Here is an 18275-nt window from a genome sequence, read left to right as displayed (position 1 = left end):
AGGCTGCAGGTATCATTTTGTATTTGCTTAACATTTGCGTATTAAATCGTTTATCTTTTGGAGAACAAAAATGTGGAAGTGAATAACCATTTGTAAATGTTTAAACCACATTAAAACAGAGTCAGAGAGGTTTTTAACCCCATTATAAAAGTATTTTGTGGAGCTGATTGAAATCTGTTGAGTATTTTACTGAAAGCAAAGATAACATACCAAAAAAACTTAAACAAAACAACTGGACTTTTTTTTCCTGAAATTTAAAGACGTTTCGCTTCCTATCCAAAAAGCTTTCTGAATTCAAATGTCTGGAGTGGTGTGGATTTCCAAGTTTTTATACTATTGCCCAAAAAGGCCTAGTATGGCTTAGATAACATGCAAATTAAACCGAAACCCTTTGTAACAGAGAGTCGTTAAGGTCATTGTTGGCCTGGCTTATAAGGGAGATTTCAGATAATGTATTTCCCCTTGAAAGCCCTTAGCTACAGCTCCGCCTCCTGCAGCTGCAACACCCATTTACAGACAAAGACTGGCACATTATCACATTTAACCAGATAACCACCAGCGGACTTGATGCTCGTATATATTATTTATAATTTAAAGAAGGAGCAACTGAAATTTTTAACAACCACAGTAAGTATTATTTTATTCTCTAAACATATAAAGACTCTCTTTTTTTCCTTTGTTTGTATATTTTCTACCATTTTTGTGGGTTTTCCCCATGATGGGTTTTTCTGTTTTGTTTGTAGAAAACAAAATAAATTATCCTTAAATGAGCATCAATCGTCAGCTTAAAAGCAGACGATAAAAGCAGAAAAAAAATATGTCTGAGCCCCAATGTCCTATTGTAAGAAATAAACATGTTTAACTGAGCTGTACTTGGTTTTAAAACCACAAAATGATTCTGTTTGTTCCAGTCACAGCTACTGGTCTGATTTCTTTCATTTTCTGTTTGCATCCACTTTAATATCATGTGCAGATCAAGATGAGGAAACCAGACCGCTCATCAAGCTCCCGATGAAGACCAACCATGAGAAACATCTTCCTCCTGCAGAGGTCTTCTGCTGACTGCAGGACTCAGCTCCACTGAGAATATGTTGTCAGTATCACTGCTGACTTCCAGAAATTTGTCTCACCGTGGCGTTTCAGAGCGTTTGCTTCCAGTGTTTTTATCTCCAGGTCCTCGGTTTGTCTGTAAAGATGATCCTTAGAGACACCCCAGAGACCAGGAGACAGCATAATCTGAGGAGCTGTTTTAATTAACTAAACGTTAAACAGCTTTAATTTCAACAGCTGGGTTTATTTCCTGAGCTCAACGCAGAATTTATTCTGATTAATTCTAAAAGAAAATAGACCCACAACTCAATTTTCACCTTTAACTATTCTAAAAAATGAATTGACAAACATGAGGATACGGCTTATCTTGATGAAAGTGAGTACTGTGAGTGAGATTGAGGCTTGAAAAAATTGATGTGAAACACAAGGTGTTTAAAATTTTACTGGAACATTTCACTTCCTCAGTGCGTATGATATGTTATGACCAGATTAGTCTGTTATACCTGAAAGAAAGAACCTCAGTTCTTTATGACTTAAACCAGGAATATATTAGATGATGTGAGGACCCCCAGGAAATAGGATGACGTGTAAGTGTGCTCTATTGTGGGGTTGCTCAGATTTTAGTTTGAATAGAAGTGTTTTTTCTTAAGTGATTTAAGGGGAGCGGAGAAATGAGAGGAGCTTATTTACTGGGAGGAAAGAAGCTGGAACAAAGGCAGGGGTAGATTGGTTAATTGGACACAGGTGTGGAGAAGGAGATGGGAAGGAAACTGAAGAGAGAGAGCTAGTGGCAACCGTTGGCGAGAGAGAGCAACAAAGGAAAGCAGGCAGAATGTAACGAAACAAACACATACAAAAACCCAGAACTGTGTAAACTACGGCAAGTTGTGTACAAAAATAATAGCAACAAGAAATGTTAGTGAATCCAACTGTAGCACAGGTCAATGTGTCAGCGGCACAAAAATGATTTTCGGTCTTGGACCAATGATTTTCGTTTCTGTGTCATTCTGGTGTTGAAAAATGTCAGTTTTTAATTTGTTTGGGGATTCAAACTATAGAAACGATTAAATAGAAACTTTAGTTTCCTGATATATGCAATGTTCCTTGTCAGCTTTAACATATTTACAACTGTTCAACCCATTGAAAGGGGAACGTTTGATGTTTAGGTTTATGAGTTTATGCATTAAATGATTTTGATAAAGTTTTCCATCAAGTCCAGAATTATTATTTTTCAAAATTTATTGCCTCCCTTTAAATCTAAATGTCTAAGAGAGCACTTGCTGTTACACGTCCTCCTATAGCAGTTGAGCAGTATAGGCGGGAAGCGTTTTTGCAGTTGTTTAATTCACCTAGGAACCTTGGAAAAGGGGTTATCTGATTGCCTGCTGATGGGGTTTCGAAAGGTTGGTGACCTTTTGGTTGGCTTCGCCATTCAATCAGGTAAACCCCTTTAGAATCAGAATCAGAATCAAGTTTATTGCCAAGTAGGTTTGCACTTACAAGGAATTTGACTTGGTGTTGATGGTGCAGACAAAATAAAATGAAATAGAATAGATATATATATATAGAAGCTACACTGTAGACTGCGTTAATGTAACGCAGAAGCTTGTAAGTCCGGGGGAGAGGCAGTGTCAAGCGGCTCTGGGCTTTGTTGATAAGGTCGGTAGCAGATGGGTGGCGTGAGGTTTTGGTCCTGATGGACCGCAGCCTTCTGCCAGAGGAAAGTGCCTGAAATAGTTTGTGACCGGGGTGCGAAGGATCAGCCATAATCTTCCCTGCACGCCTCAGAGTCCTGTAGGAGTACAAGTCCTGGAGAGATGGAAGATTGCAGCCAATCACCTTCTCTGCAGACCGGATGACACGCTGCAGTCTGCCCATGTCCATAGCGGTGGCACCAACGTACCAGATGGTGATGGAGGAGGTGAGGATGGACTCAATGATGGAGGAGTAGAACTGCACCATCATTGTCCTTGGCAGGTTGAATTTCTTCAGCTGCCGCAGGAAGTACATCCTCTGCTGGGTTTTTTTGTTGAGGGAGCTCCAACTTTAGGTCCTAGGAGATGATAGTTCCCAGGAAGCGGAAAGACTCCACAGTGTTGATGGTGGAGTCACAGAGGGTGATTGGGGTAGCTGGGGCTGAGTTCTTCCTGAAGTCCACAACCATCTCCACTGTTTTTACAGCGTTGAGCTCCAGGTTGTTCTCCCTGCACCAGGTCACCAGATGGTCAGCCTCCCACCTGTAGGCGGACTCGTCACCATCAGAGATAAGTCCGATGAGAGTGGTGTTGTCCGTGAACTTCAGGAGCTTGACAGACTGATGACTGGAGGTGCAGCTGTTGGGGTACAGGGAGAAGAGGGCTGTGTTCTGTGAGTCGGAGACATGTTTTCCCAGCTTCACTTAGAAGCACGAACCTGGTCCATGGTTAGTCATGCTGACGGGGTTTTCAGGCCTGGCTTCTTTGGCGAGTCGGTGGAATTGGATGGTAGCTGGGATGGAGACGCAAACTGACGTGCTGGTTTGGCTAACAACCTGCGGAAAGTCAATTCCATCTCCTTTCTCATTGACTCCTCCATGCGTAGGTTCCAGCCTTTATTGTCTTGTTTTCTTTTCTGCTTCCCTGATTGGTCAGTTTGCCTACTATATCAGGTTTGGTCTGACTTGTGCCGTTTTTGAAACCCTTCACCCCCTTTCCTATCATGTGGACCTCTCCTATCTTGGGAGACTCTCTTCTCCTGCAGTCCGAAACCCTGCTATTTCTTGAACCCGTACTTAGTCTTAGATTTGGAGGGGGCATCTCCTGTCCCTCCAGACCTAAACTCTTTTCTGGTTCTGCTTGAATCTGTAGAACCCTTTTGCCACTATAGGCTCCCTTGTCGGGGTGAATACATGTTTCCGATGCTACGTCCTGATTTCTGCCATGAGTGTTCTGATTCTACAATACATAGTGACCTCATATTGCATGCTTTTGTGTGAAGATTATGGAGGAGCAAAGATTTTAAAGTATGGTCTTCCTCTAAGGAAGGAATTGCTTCCCTGAAAACAAGCAGCTCTCAAGCGACAGTAATACCCCTTTGGTGCCTCATTTCGCTTTTGCTGAATAGCTAAAACTCCAAGAGTCGTGGAGACTGGATCCGTGAACACAGAGTATTCTTCCCTTAAAGCCTGACAAAGGGATGAATAATTGTCTCAGGTAGCTGAGGGAAGGCTTTCTATGAAAACATGGACACTTCTGGATGTGGTTTTCCAGATAAGCCTCAACTTTTTCCATGCAGAGGGACTGTGTAAGTCTAAAAGACAGCGCTCTAACTCAGTATTGCTGTGTTGTGCAATTATACACTGTTTAAAGTTATTTTATGTTTAATAAAGAACTCTCTGTCTGTTAACTTAACTAAAACTACTAAGCAAAATGAAGATAAAAAGAAGCTAAGGTAAGGAACTATGTACATGCAAAAGACACAAAAGACAAAACGTGTTTAGGAATCAAAGTGGTTGATCATCATCAAAATAATTCAGTGAACTCTGGTTCACTGACGATCTGACTTAAAGAACATGGAATGGAGTTAGATTAGCTTAACTAATTTAGAACAACATTTGGCAAACCACAATGTAAATCCTGAGTTAAACAAAACATTATTTGATGAAATAACATTTTACGAGTTAAAGAGTTCATCTTAAAGAACATGGAATGAGCTTAAATTAGCTCAACTAATTTAGAGCATTTGGTATGTGTTTCAGCGCATTCATAATGCAATCCTGAGAAGTAACATTTTTAAGAAAGATTTTCTCAGTACGAATCTGTAAACTTTAGGAACGCTTGATTTTACTAATGCGATTATACCTCCGGGAGGCTAGGGGTCGCTATAGCGAGCGGTTGCTAAAATTGGTTACTTCTAATGTTATACAAAACACCTTTAAATCGACATCAATATATCAATGCAATAATAAAGCTCATAGCAGTATCGAACGATGGCGGAAAGAAATAAACAAGCCTTTTTCGTGCCTATCCAGAACCCAGAAGTTCGGGAGCTAAATAGCTTTTAGGCTAACGGCCTTTCGGCGCTGACTTTAAAAAACTTCGGCTTTAATTTAGTCGTAATGAGTAATGGTAAATGGCTTGTACTTGTATGGCGCTTTAACTAGTCTTGACGACCTCCAAAGCGCTTTACACTACAGTTCAGTCATTCACCCATTCACACACACATTCACACCCTGACGGTGGTGAGCTATGTTAGTAGCTACAGCTGCCCTGGGGCAGACTGACAGAGGCGAGGCTGCCATGCACCGGCGCCACCGGGCCCTCTGACCACCGCCAGCAGTAGACTGGATAACGCAAACATGAATATCCCATCAGTGTATACAACTCTTGCGGAGATAACGTTTGTTATAACCATAAAAACACACTCGAATTACATCGGCAATGGCATGGTATCAACATGCTAACGGGAACTATGTTACTCAGTCCCATGTGTTTAAAAACACAATGTAACCGCATCACAAAAGTTTCCAAATTCCAGTTAGCTTTCCCTGTTTGTCCTCTGCCAAACCGGTCGGTGCCTTGTGTGAGTTCAGTTCACTTTGCCATCCAAGGAGAGCAGTGGTCCAAGGAAAACCCTGGTTCTTTCATCAGCGAGCTAGCGGCTCTGCGGCTAGCCAACACATGGTCGAGGGTAGGCTGGCCCGACGTCCTGCCTACATCTCTGAGCTCTCAGCTTGTCTGGTGAGGGAAGGTGACTGATCCGCGTCGTCTTGAGTCAGCTTTTCCTTTAACAGCTGAGGAAAACAAACAAAGCTGCTTTGGCATTCTTTACTTCAGTGGCTGGTTGCGCAGAAGTTAGACTGCAAACCTAGCTCTGATTCTAATCTACAGATCTCCGAACCCAGTCGGGTCCTCCGGACAAAGAGAGATTTCTCCCCTGTTCTGGCTTGTGGGTCTTTCGGGCCCCATGAGGCCCCATGCCTGGCTGGCTTGTCCAGAGGGACTCTCTCTCCTCGGGAACTCTGGGAAGAGGTGTGAAGAGTCTGAGTCTGAGTCCCATGTGGCTCGCAGGGCATTGCTGGCTGAGCGGTCTCGGCCAGTGCAGGCCCTGTCCTCCGGAGCAGATTCAGGAAGAAGTGGATATTGAAGGGAGCTGAGAGGTGTAGTTTGCTCTCATACCAGGCATCCCTGCTGTGAGGGGCTGTCTCTGCCCGGAAGTGTGAAATTCTTTTTGCTTACAACCCCCTTTGGATTTGTTCAGAATTCAGTCTGACTTCATTTTTATCATGGCTTTTATGGCACAGCAGCTGGGATCAAAACGTTCTATGTCTCAGGCCAGAGACTCAAGTTGACGTGTCCGCAATCCCTGTTCATGGATTGGCACTGGTCCATCTGAGTCATCCTCTAAAAATTTCTGCCTACTGTAACATTGGTAGGGGAAGGGCTCCTGTTCTGACCTCCTAAAAGACATCAGCGGCCATTCATGGGACGCCGGTGGCTCCTGTATACCATAAACTCTTGTCCGTGGATGCAGTTCAGGGCAGTGGGGTTCACCTGTGTCCCAGGAATGGTGGTCCCGTCGCCTTGATGGGGGGGACATGTCATAGCAGATGGTGCTAGGGGTTAGATTGGAAGCCTGTGCTGTCCTATGATTTACACCACACGCACTGGTCATCTCTGCCACCTTAGGTTGTTTAGGCATTTCCTTCTGTAATCTATCCTGACCCATTACGCCTATACTCCAGTCAGGAGACACCTGAGGGACCACTTCATTCACTGTCCCCCCAGGTGAGATTCCTATACTCCTCCTTCTGAACCTCTTCTTTAGAATCTTCTCTCTGTGGGTTAGGGGGCTCCTTTTTTTCGGTCCATGGCCCTCTCCTCAGCTTTGACACGCATGTCAGTCAGTCTGTCTGATACGCAGGTCAGTCTCTAGCTTTAACCTTTGCTGGTACAACACAGTGAGCTCACCTAGCACATCTGCTACTAATACATCTTTTGGCTTGTTTTTAATGGCGTTAACCAATTCCTGAATCCTTTCCTCACAAGCTCCGATGCTATAATTGTCCAGAGGGTCATGTTCATTCTTAGTTAATTGAAGTAATGAGCCAATAACAACCCGGGCCTCTTTCCCATAGGAAAACCCCTGACATTCAGCTCCTGCTTCTGGAGAATCTGTGCTTTCCATTCTCTTCACAGCTATGGATAACAAACAAATGTAGTTTAGCTTAGCACTAAGCCACAACAATTGCTAAACCTGTTAAATAAGTTTTAGCTAATTGTAAGCAGCAACATACACTAAGACATACACTCTACCACAAATCGACGGCGCAGGGTAACTATCAGCCCTGCAACTTACAACTCCTATGTTTAAGAACGTTTAATATGCCGTTTTAACGTCCCCAGAATACTACCTGTGGGTGACTTTTCGGAGAGTAAATAAGGCTATAATGTTGTAGTATAATGTTTGTAGTTTTGTAGATTATTTACAGATGCTTTACACATGTGGAGGAAAACAGCTAAATGTTTTGGAAACGCTCAAGAGTGGCAAAGAATGATAGTAAAAACTAAACTGCAATTACATACAACGTACACCAGATATAAGTAGAGCCACTCTCTTTCAAACAGAAAAGGAACAACACAAAACCAGCTGCAGTTGTAGTTACCAGTGGCACACTGGAGGCACTCCAGCTAGATGATGCTGTATGCTTTGGGAGAGCACGGAGCTTCAAGTTAGGAATCAATTGTTAACCCCACAATTATACTAGCGGCCCCAACAACCACAAACACACGTATCTATTCAATGGAAATGTGTTTCTTAGTGAATAATGATTAAATAGCACTTCTTAGTAAGGTTCTGAAAATCATATCCTTCAAAATCTCAATTGTGTTTATTTAATTCAGAAACTGTTTGTCATTTGAAGAGCCCATGAAGAGAGGCCATACTGTTATGCAATTATACCAGTTTGATTATGAATATTCTGAATTATAATTGTCAATTATAATTTATAATATATCATCCAAATCAAAGGATAGCTATAATTAAATTAATTTAAAATGGCTGTTATCAAGGGCAATGAGCCTGTAATGATAAGCACTAACAATTGGGTTATTAATAGTTATTAACTTATTTAGCCTGGGGAAAAAGTGTCTAACTGGTCGTAGATTGGGTTAGACTTGTCCAGCAAACATTGACAACTTTAGTTATAATTGCAATTGGAGTTTTAACCATTACTCATTCACCACAGGGCAATGAAAATGTCTCATTATGTTCAGTTATTACCCCAAAAGGAGATAATTCGGTTACTCTTAGAGACCACCACGGTAAGGTGGTGTGTCCCAATGACCCTAGGAGCTATGCTGTCAGGGGCTTTATGCCCCTAGTAGGGTCACCCAAGGCAGACAGGTCCTAGGTGAGGGACCAGACAAAGAGCAGTCAGAAAAGCCCCTTATGATGAATTACATAAATGGATCTCATGTTCCCTCGCCCGGTCGCGGGTCACTGGGGCCCACTCTGGAGCAAGGCCTGGAGATGGGGCACGTTGGCGAGCTGGTGGCCGGGCTTTTGCCCATGGAGCGCGGCCGGGCTCAGCAGGAAGAGGAGACATGGGTCCCCATTCCAATGGGCTCACCACCTATCGGAGGAGCCAAAGGGATCGGGTGCATTGTGCAATGGGTGGCAGTAGAGGGCGGGGACCTTGGCGTTCCAATCCTCAGCTGCAGAAGCTGGCTCTTGGGACGTGGAATGTTACCGCTCTGGTGGGGAAGGAGCCTGAGCTAGTGTGCAAGGTTAAGAGGTTCTGACTAGAGATAGCTGGACTCACCTCGACGCATGGCTCTGGCTACTTGAGAGGGGTTGGACATTCTTCCACTCTGGAGTTGCCCCTGGTGAGAGGTGCCGAGCTGGAGTGGGCATACTTGTTGCCCTTCATCTTGGTGCTTGCATGTTGGGGTTCACCCCGGTGAGAGAGAGGGTGGCCTCCCTCCGCATTCGTGTTGGGGGACAGGTTCTGACTGTTGTTTATGCTTATGCGCCAAACAGCAGTTCAGATTACCCACACTTTTTGGAGTCCTTGGAGGGGGTACTGTAGAGTGCCCCTCCTGGGGACTCCTTAGTTTTGCTGGGCGACGTCAACGCTCACGTGGGCAATGACAGTGGGACCTGTAGGGGCGTGGTTGGGAGGAATGGCCAACCTGATCTTAACTCGAGTGGTGTTCTGTTGTTGGAATTCTGCGCTCGTCTTGGATTATCCATCACGAACACCATGTTCAAGCATAAGGGTGTCCATATGTGCTCTTGGCACCATGACACCCTAGGCCGTAGTTCAATGATCAACTTTGTTGTTGTTTCATCTGACCTGCAACCGCATGTCTTGGACACTCGGGTGAAGAGAGGGGCGGAGCTCTCCACTGACCACTACCTGGTGGTGAGCTGGCTCCGATGGCGGGGGAGGAAGCCGGTCAGACCTGGCAGGCCCAAACGTATTGTGAGGGTCTGCTGGGAACATCTGGCAGAGTCCCCCGTCAGACGGAGCTTTAACTCTCACCTCCGGGAGAGCTTTGAACACGTCCCGAGGGAGGTGGGGGACATTGAGTCTGAAAGGACCATGCTAGGACCTAGGACTGGACCGGACCCCGGATAAGCGGAAGACAATGGATGGAATGATAGATGGATGGATCTTAGAGACCATTGAATATCTGATTCAAAATAACCATAAACCCCTGTGATTTAGCTAGTTATATATCAACTTGATAATTCCTTGTTACAGTAATTATTCTACTTAATAACAGTACTAGAAACACTACTCGCTACTAAATAAACATGAAAACGAAAACAAATGAAAATAGTCAGTCAAAATGGAATAATTGAGAAGTAGCAACAATTAGAAATAGATTAGGAATTCTATTGGTTTCAACACTGACTATCACAATCAACATGTCAGCACTTTTAGGTAACAACATTGACAGGATTCTGGATAAATAGCTCTGAGGTAGATAAAGCTGGAATACACAAACAGGTCTGAAGATAAGATGGGGAACACACTTCTGGCAAACTAGCCACCGGCTGTGTTAGTTCATGCAACAGTTAGCTTCTAACCGGTTCTAATTTGGGATTCAAGGTGGCGATCAGCTAACTTTAGCTAATCAGTTAGCCACGAGTGACTTCACAACAGCCGAAGGGCCTCAGGACTACTCAGCATCCTGCATAAGATGGCAGCTCTGACGACGTATGTTCTCCGGCCCTTATGTCATTTGAGCTCAGAGGCTAACTTACAAGCCTAACATGAAGGCGGACTTTGACGAAGGGCGGTAACCAGTCAAGACAAAGACTTCGACAAACCACGGGAAAACTCAGAAAGCCCAAAGCATGAAACTCAGAAAGAGAGAGACAGGAGGGAGAAGAAGTGTGAAGTTCTAAACTCAGCCGATCGACGTGGCTCGTTTCTTACCAACACAAATCAAAACAGCACAATTCCCTTATAACGTAATCACACATTGGAAAAATTTAGCACAGTTCAAACAAAATCCCTCCGGAGTACTTACACATTAAAACTATTTCTAATATGTTGTGCCTAGGCACAACATATCACCTTAAAGGTGGAAAAAGAGAAAAAGATCTCTTTTTTTGGCGTGGCTCCTAAAAATTAGATCAGAGCTGTACTGCTCAGTGTCTTTGGATCTCAGCCGGGGGTTGGTGTGGACAAGACTGTGCACCCCGATTGCTCGGAAAATTTGTGATGCGGAATCTTCCACTTGAAATTAAAATTAACGTTAATTTTAAGTTGAGACCTCCCTTGTGATATCATACAGGGGAAAACAGGTGATGCTGCAAAACTTGTTCCTGCCAGGAATCCGATCACAGGCCCTCCGCATGCAGACAATGCTGAAATTCAGCTGAACGTGCAGCACAGAAGGAGGAAGATCTCTTTTTCGCTGTTGTTTTATGCCCAGGTGTAATTTGATCTGTGGACAGTCACCACCTCTGTGATAACTGGAGATGGCTCCGAGCAGTTGTAGTCCCAACTATGTTGCATGCTGGGAGTTGTAGTTTGTCACGTCATAGTGGCATAACATTATATAATGTGAAATATTGTGTACCGTAGGTTTTTCACCTGATTTTAAAATGTATTTAGGAATGAAGAAACTTTTTTTTCTTTGGACCTTAAAGGTTGCTTCGCTATGGACATTTTACTGTTCCAGATTCAAACCTGCAGTGAACACAAATCTCCATCAGAGCCATCACAGAAGCTGAATTCAGGAGTTTCCATCTGAAGGAGCTGAGGTTGAAGGTCTGACTGATATATTAGGAGTTCAGATGTTGCTGGTTGTGTGTTGCTGATGCTGGAGCTGATGTGTTGCTGACTCTCCTCCTCTGTCTCCTCTCACAGGGAGAAGATGATCTGCAGGATCCTGCTGCTCATCATCCTCAACTCATGTCTCTGTGGTCAGTTTCCATCTTCTCTTTGTTCAGTCTAAATCCATCAATAATCAGTGAAAAGTCTGTCAGTGAAGGGAACACTTCAATCCTCCAGCTGCATCTGATCAAGCAGTTTGACTTGAAGAGCATCAAGCAGAGCTCTGACAGCACAGAGAGCATCATGGGACAGAAAGCTCTAGAGATGTAGTTTAAAGACTCCCATGTTCCAGTTCTCAGTGTGTCTGCTCCTCTCTTTCCCTCTCTGTCTCCTCAGCAGCAACATTTGTAGTGAATGTGACACAGAGCTCCTATCAGGCAGAGGAGAACCACAGCATCACTCTGGAGTGGACCTTCACCACCACACCTGATGGACCCTGGAGAGAGCTGTTTATCCTCTGTGAACTGATCACAGAGCATAGGGAATCAGTCCTTTATCAGGTCCATGATGGTGTTGAGGTGTCAGAGTCTCAGGATGAACAGTTTTCAGGACGAGTCCAGAGTGACAAAGACGTCCTCAGAGAAGGACGAATCAGACTCCATGTGTCCAGACTGAGGAGTGAAGACTCTGGACTATATCTGTGTGATGTGGAGACTGATGGTGGCTTCAACTCTGGAAGATGTCAACTCAACGTCTCTGGTGAGTTTATATAACATCAACTGAAGCTGAAACATGTTGTTGCTGCTGAGATTAAACTGAACAGAACTTTATTCCTTTATGATGAAATGCAACAAGTTTTCAGAACTGTTGTAGCAAGTTCTTCATCTACAACCAGCAATAGCTGGAAAGTGATAAAATTCCCATCTTTCCTGCAGCTACTGATCCGTTCTCTGTAAATCCTTCAATGCAGGGTGATGGTGTCGGGTTGCTGGTTCTGATCTGCAGGGTTTAAGGGGAGATGTGGGTCTAGTCAACCTAACATGGATGTTTTGTATGAAGGGAAGCTGGAGTCTCCACAACTGCACAGGGAGAACCTGAACACAGCACCCAGACAGGGATTTGAACCAAGGACCTGCTTGTAGCCAGGCAGCAGTGCTAGCAGCTGCTCCAGCCTGCAGCCCTACAGAGAGTCCATGGATTGATAGAAAGCCTCCATGTTGCAGTAGTTCTGGAGAACTGAGGCTGTTCAGCTTTATTGTGTCTCTGGGGGACGTTGCTTTAGTGCTTTTAGATCAGGGAACTGATTTTTCACCACGCTTTATTCTGCTGTTCACACTAAATTCAGAGCTGCAGCTGAACCAGAACCAGATCCACTAGAGACAGAACCACAGTTTCTCTGGCAGAAGATGATGGAGAGCTAACAGCTGCTGCTGCTGCTGCTGCTGCTGCTGATGATGATGATGTTATGCCATGATAGTGATCTCAGATTGAATCCTGAACAGTGGATGATTCAACAAAGAAAGTCCACTCCTTCTGCAAAGGATAAGGGGGGGCCAGGAGAAGCCTTCCTCTCCCCCTCTCTCGCTCGTCCCTTCTTCTCGGCAGGAGGTCAGCTGTGACCACCTCCTTACAGATAAAAGACACAGCACACCTCTGCCCACTTCTCTTTGTCTCTTCTCCTGACTCCAAGCTGCTGGGACACACTCCTCCACCCTTGGACGACCAGCACTCCTCTGGGGGAGGTCCCTCCTCCCTCAGGAGCCATGCATGGGGCCTGGAGCAGGCCCCGAGCTGGGTGAGAATGAACCCTTCTGAAACTCAGTTCCTCCCCGGCATAGGGAGAAACTGCCAGTCGATTCAAAGATAAGTCTCTCACTTCTGCTTAAAACAGATGCCGAAGTGTAGGAATCCGTCTATGCCAGCTTTGTTCTGCTTTCTCAGCGCACCACAGACGGAGCTGGTTCCAGGCAACGCAGAGCTGAAAAGCCGGCACAGAAGCAACGTCCCCATGCCGAGGAGAGATCCGCTTAAATTGTGACTGCAACCGGGGTCAGAGTCTGCCTGGAGGACCAGGCCTCCAACCCAGACCACGCCGTTAGCCACATGCTGCTGCAAGGCTAACGCTAGCTGCCAAGAGCCAAGCGGTAGCCCGCTAGCGCTAACCAACAACTTCCTCCTTCAACGCCCCTTCCGTGAATGGCCAAACTGAACAGAACTGAAAAGGACAGGTTTGGGCAGCGGGCTGAGGGTGAAGTAAAAGGTTTATTGGGAAATGTTTGTAAACCGTGGTGTTTAGAACAAAAGGGCTAACCGGTAGGTCGCGCTAGCTAACACGATATTAGCCTTGCTAACATCCGGTTTCGGACCCCTAAAAAGGAGTCCGTTTTAAAGCGTAAAGCGTAACTACTCTGCTCTGCCATCCTCCGATGGTGTTATGAGCCTTATTCCCGCATCAATATGGTATATTAATGCCGGTTTTCAAGGCAATTTCGGCAACTTTATGTTGTAACCTCTTAGCCACCGAGTTGCCACAGCGACCCTATGCGCCCGGAGGGAGAATCGCATTAACAAACTCGGTCGTAAGGGTTTAAATGATTTTACAGGACAAACCGGTCCTCAGAATATTATTTTAACAAATAATGTTTTGTTCAACTTGGGCTTTGCATTGTGAATGGATTGAAATACATGGCAAATGTTTTAACTCCATTCCATGTTTTTGTTAATCAGATCCGCAGTGAACCAGGATTCACTGAAGTATTCTGATTATGACCAACCACTTTTGTTTTGTCTTTTGTTTGTTTTTGCATGTAAATAGTTCCTTAGCTTAGCTTCTTTTTATCTTCATTTTGCTTAGTAGTTTAGTTAAGTTTCACTAGCCTAGTAGAGAGGATTTATTAATCGAAATATTGTGTTAATTCAGGTAAACAGCATTACATAGTGACAGTGGCGGTTCTAGACCAAATTTACCAGGGGGGCCAAGGTGGGGCCAGTGTTTTTTTCACAGGGGCACAGAACAAAAAATGAAACAATAAAATGGCAATATTTAACTGTGTAATAATATTAAGTGAGCCACTTGTGGTTTTGGAACTGCAGGTTTCAGACCCCTGATCTAGCAGTTGAAAACTTGCCCCCAACTCAATACGGCTAAAGCTAAACGTGAAACATCTTAATTTTTAAACTCTTCTTAGAGTAAAACTGTATAGGTAAAAAAATAAAATTGGTCAAAGTAACCAATCAGTTATGGTTTCTTTGCCATTGCAAATAATTATGAGAAGTGTATTTAATCTTATGTCTTTAGTACAGGGGCCATAACAGGGGCCAGGACCATTTCTACAGGGGCATGGGCCCCTGTTGGCCCCTGTCTAGAACCGCCCCTGCATAGTGATGTTCTCTGGATGTTCAATTTATTTCTGTTATTAAATTCTTGAACTTGAAAAGAAGCTGTCACTCCTTTATTCTATGTGTGTGCAGGTTTTGCTGTTAAAAGATCGCTAGTGCTCGAATTCATCCCTTTCAACCATTGTCTTGATATCAGCTTAAGAGCTGATCCTCACCAGACAATACTTAACAGACAGAGAGTTATTTATGAAACATTAAATAACTTTTAACAGTGTATAATTGCACAACAATGATGATGATGATGATGAGAGCATAAATCCTCTTCATCTTTTGTCCTCCAGCAGCTGCTGATGTCTCCCAGCCTCAGAGACCGGCTCTGGATCCAGAACCAGGAGGTCGAGGAAGGACCGGCCTCTATGCTGCACTGGGACTGACAGCAGCAGCAGCAGCAGCAGCTCTGATTATCAAACTTCTCTTCAGCTCCTGGTTCAGAAAATCTCAGCAGGAATCAACCTTTATTTCAGCACTTTCACAAAACCCTGAAGGTCCACTGGGCCGCTGCTGGCCTGATGGCTTCATACTGGATTCTGAAGCGATTCTCCCTGTGGGCAAACAGCAGGCTGTCCAGGCCAGCAGGGATGGCATCTTTGATGTACTTTAGGAGGATCCTCTGGAAGCACTTCATGATGACGGGGGTCAGAGCGATGGAACGATAATCATTGAGGCAGGGGATGATTGGTTTCTTGGGGACAAGCACAATAATCACTGCTGCACCCTACTGCATATTCATTTGGTTTACATTGTTTACATTTCAACTGCCTACTGTTCACTGCTGCACTTTAACCGGAAGTAAATTGAAATTTATCCTGTAAGTGACTGCGATTGATCACTGCACTTTATCTTGTACTGTAATTCACTGCAAGGTATCCTGTAGAGTTACTGCAATATTTCTGAGCTGTGTGAAAACTAAATTTCGTTCTGTATGCACTCTGTGTATACAAAATGACAATAAAGAAAGTCTAAGTCTAAGTCTAATGGAGGATTTCAGACAGGCGGGACCGTCGAGAGCTGCAGGGAGAGCACAGATGATGTGTAGCTATATCAGCGCCCTCTTTAAATAGATCGCAGTCAGTGTTTCTAAAATAGTCCTGTAGACCTGAGCAGGCCTCTTCTGTCAGAACCTGAATGGTTTTTTATCACTGGTCTGGTTCTGCAGACAGGCAGGAATCAGGTCCATCGTGATGTAATCTGAAGAACAAAGTGTGGGGCTGCAACAGCTTTGTATGCTCCTGGATGATACAGTAAACTTGATCTAATGTACTATTGTCTCTGGTTGGGAATTTAATGAATTTATGAAACTTGGGGAGCACAGACTTTAAATTAACATGGTTAAAGTCCCCAGCCGTTATTATAGCCACTTCTGGATCACTGTTGATTTGGCCTGTAACAAAGCAGTAGAGTCCCTAAAGAGCTAGCTTAGCGTTAGCTCTCGGCTGCATGTACGCCACAGTGATTATCACAGAGCTCAACTGTCTAGAGTCTGGACAGTTTAAATGGTCTACACTTAATTGCAAGGTACTCCAGGTCATGTGAGCAGAATGTTATAATTATTTTTGCCGAAGTGCACCAGGAGTTGTGGAAATAGAATCGCCAGACCTCCTCCCTTGTTTTTGTTTTTTAGCATCCGCCGTTCGATCTGCCCGGTACAGCATGTGCTCCTCCAATCCTACCGCTTTATCGGGGACCCCGCCGTCTAACCATCATTGTGTGAAAGTCACTACTGAGCTGTCCACCTCGCACGCAGCGATTCTTCTTCAAGTTCGTTGGTGAGGGATCTTGCTTGGCCAGAATGAGGCTCGGAAGTGTTGGTCTGTATGGGTTAGCTCTTAGCTGAGTCAGCAGGCCTGCTGAGGCAATTTCCTGACCCACATGCAGAATCACACAAGAGACTAGTTGAAGTGAAGAAGGTTAATTAACAAAGATTCAATAAAAGGAGTGAAATCCGCCAAGGTAGGCTTTGCATTTACATAATCCACTTTGGGTTTGGCTACAGAGAAGAGAGATGAGTTAACATTCCATAAGAGGTAGGTGCAGAAAATGACAGGAGGAGAGGACTTACTGTACTTTGCTGTAGTTGGTAAGAGCGGGGGAGGGAGTTAGGATTCAATGTTCAAACTGAATGTTACAACCTTGACATGATTATATGAGTTGTTTTACTGAGAAATCAATTAGAAGCGCAGTGAAAACGGCCATACCTGCCTCTCTGGCTGCATTGCGCGCTCCCGACACAGAGGGAACAGAATTTCGCAGCGGGAGTCCTAATTTTCTTAACTAAATGATCCCTGCAGGCACGGGGGAGGCATAACTGACACTTTGATCATTAAAATAAAGGCAGAAGTAATTTTTCAGAAAATATTTGTGTGAAAAATATTTACTATTAGAGTAACTATATATATATATATATATATATATATATATATATATTATATATATATATATATATATATATATATATATATGTGTATATGGCAGCGATGGCAGCGATAACAGAGACAGTGCAGGAGGAGGGGCTTACTGCCCGATCAGATAGATAGTCTGAGCATAGTGGCTCAGTGTCACATCAGCTGCTGTGACCCTCACACCTGCAGGTTGTCCTCTGATCAGCAGTGGGTCCTATATAAGGGCGGAGCATCCACTTGTTCGGTGTCAGATTGTTGTCTAACCCCTAGTGGTAAACACTTTCAGGCCATCTGTCCGTTAAAACGTCAAGCTTTGACTAGCCTAGTTTGTTCCCTCTCCTAACCTGCCTGTTTCTCTCCCTTGTCCAGTCTCGTCCGATTTTCCTGAACCCTCGCCCGCTGCCTTGGACTATCTGGTGACGACCTCCTGCCTGCCCGACGACTGATTCCTGGATAGCCCCAACCCTGACTGACGCCACGGATATGACCCTTGCCTGCCTGACCAAGAGTAGCCAATAATTACCATCTAACCGTGCCAACTGCTCTGTTTCTGAGTCCATCCGTGCCTGAAGTGTGTGACACTTAGAGACAGATCACAGCGTTAATTTCAATGATCCCGCCTTATGGCCACCAACAATGACTGATTCTGATCGAATGAATGTTGTGCGTTTAATGGCAAAAGGAAGCCCTCCTCAGAGATTCAGAGGGCAGAGAATTCCCAAAGTATCTAACATATTTGTTTTTGTATCAACATTTGTAACATTTGTATCTAACATATTGTTGTATCGAACATATCAGACTTTACAATGCTGCACTACAACTGTAACTATAACGGTAATAACTAATGTGCAATTCTATTTAATACACTGTGCAATAATCCTTAAAAGAAGTGACTTCTGCTGTTATTACCACTTTAATGTACGTCAATACATATGTATACAAGTCACCGTAAATGTACATAAGACATCCTAAATCTCTGCTTTATTTCCTTTTTGTATTTTTATTTGCATTTTTATTTTTTGATCCACTGTATATATGTGGTCACACTGTATATACCTGATGCACCTTTTCCTCCTTTTGGCTCCTTCTTTTGATTATTGATTACTTTGCGGATGCGAATTTCTCCAATGTGAGGTCAAAAAAGCCTATCTTAT

General features: G+C 44.1%; 1 protein-coding gene across 5 annotated transcripts; it reads left to right on the top strand.

Moving 5' to 3' along the window:
* The first annotated feature begins 538 nt into the window (after positions 1-538).
* LOC110367383 lies at positions 539-18010 on the top strand. 5 transcript variants are annotated; one of them, XR_004932627.1, is made up of 6 exons: positions 539-627; positions 974-1093; positions 11229-11317; positions 11417-11472; positions 11720-12082; positions 15004-15492. XR_004932627.1 is itself a non-coding variant. In XM_036146880.1 (6 exons), exons 4-6 carry the CDS (start codon positions 11424-11426, stop codon positions 17565-17567), a joined length of 489 nt encoding a protein of 162 aa, XP_036002773.1. In that variant the 5' UTR covers positions 539-627; positions 974-1093; positions 11197-11317; positions 11417-11423; the 3' UTR covers positions 17568-18010. The 5 variants fall into 5 exon arrangements, 2 of the variants coding, with proteins under 2 accessions (XP_036002773.1, XP_036002772.1); XR_004932629.1 differs by lacking the exon at positions 15004-15492 and adding an exon at positions 13014-13180 and having other exon boundaries at positions 11197-11317; XR_004932628.1 differs by lacking the exon at positions 15004-15492 and adding an exon at positions 12294-13180 and having other exon boundaries at positions 11197-11317.
* The last annotated feature ends 265 nt before the right edge of the window (positions 18011-18275 follow it).

The sequence above is a fragment of the Fundulus heteroclitus genome, chromosome 14 (assembly GCF_011125445.2).
Source record: "Fundulus heteroclitus isolate FHET01 chromosome 14, MU-UCD_Fhet_4.1, whole genome shotgun sequence".
NCBI classification, from domain to species: domain Eukaryota; kingdom Metazoa; phylum Chordata; class Actinopteri; order Cyprinodontiformes; family Fundulidae; genus Fundulus; species Fundulus heteroclitus.
This window is presented reverse-complemented; position numbering and strand designations above follow the sequence as displayed.

What these genes read in the sequence shown, in the direction of transcription:
- LOC110367383 (XM_036146879.1), top strand. Translation starts at nt 11,424, where the DNA reads ATGATCTGCAGGATCCTGCTGCTCATCATCCTCAACTCATGTCTCTGT. An exon ending in CCTCAACTCATGTCTCTGTG is followed by an intron (nt 11,473 to 11,719) that starts GTCAGTTTCCAT and finishes CTGTCTCCTCAG; the next exon opens with CAGCAACATTTGTAGTGAAT. An exon ending in ATGTCAACTCAACGTCTCTG is followed by an intron (nt 12,083 to 15,003) that starts GTGAGTTTATAT and finishes TTTGTCCTCCAG; the next exon opens with CAGCTGCTGATGTCTCCCAG.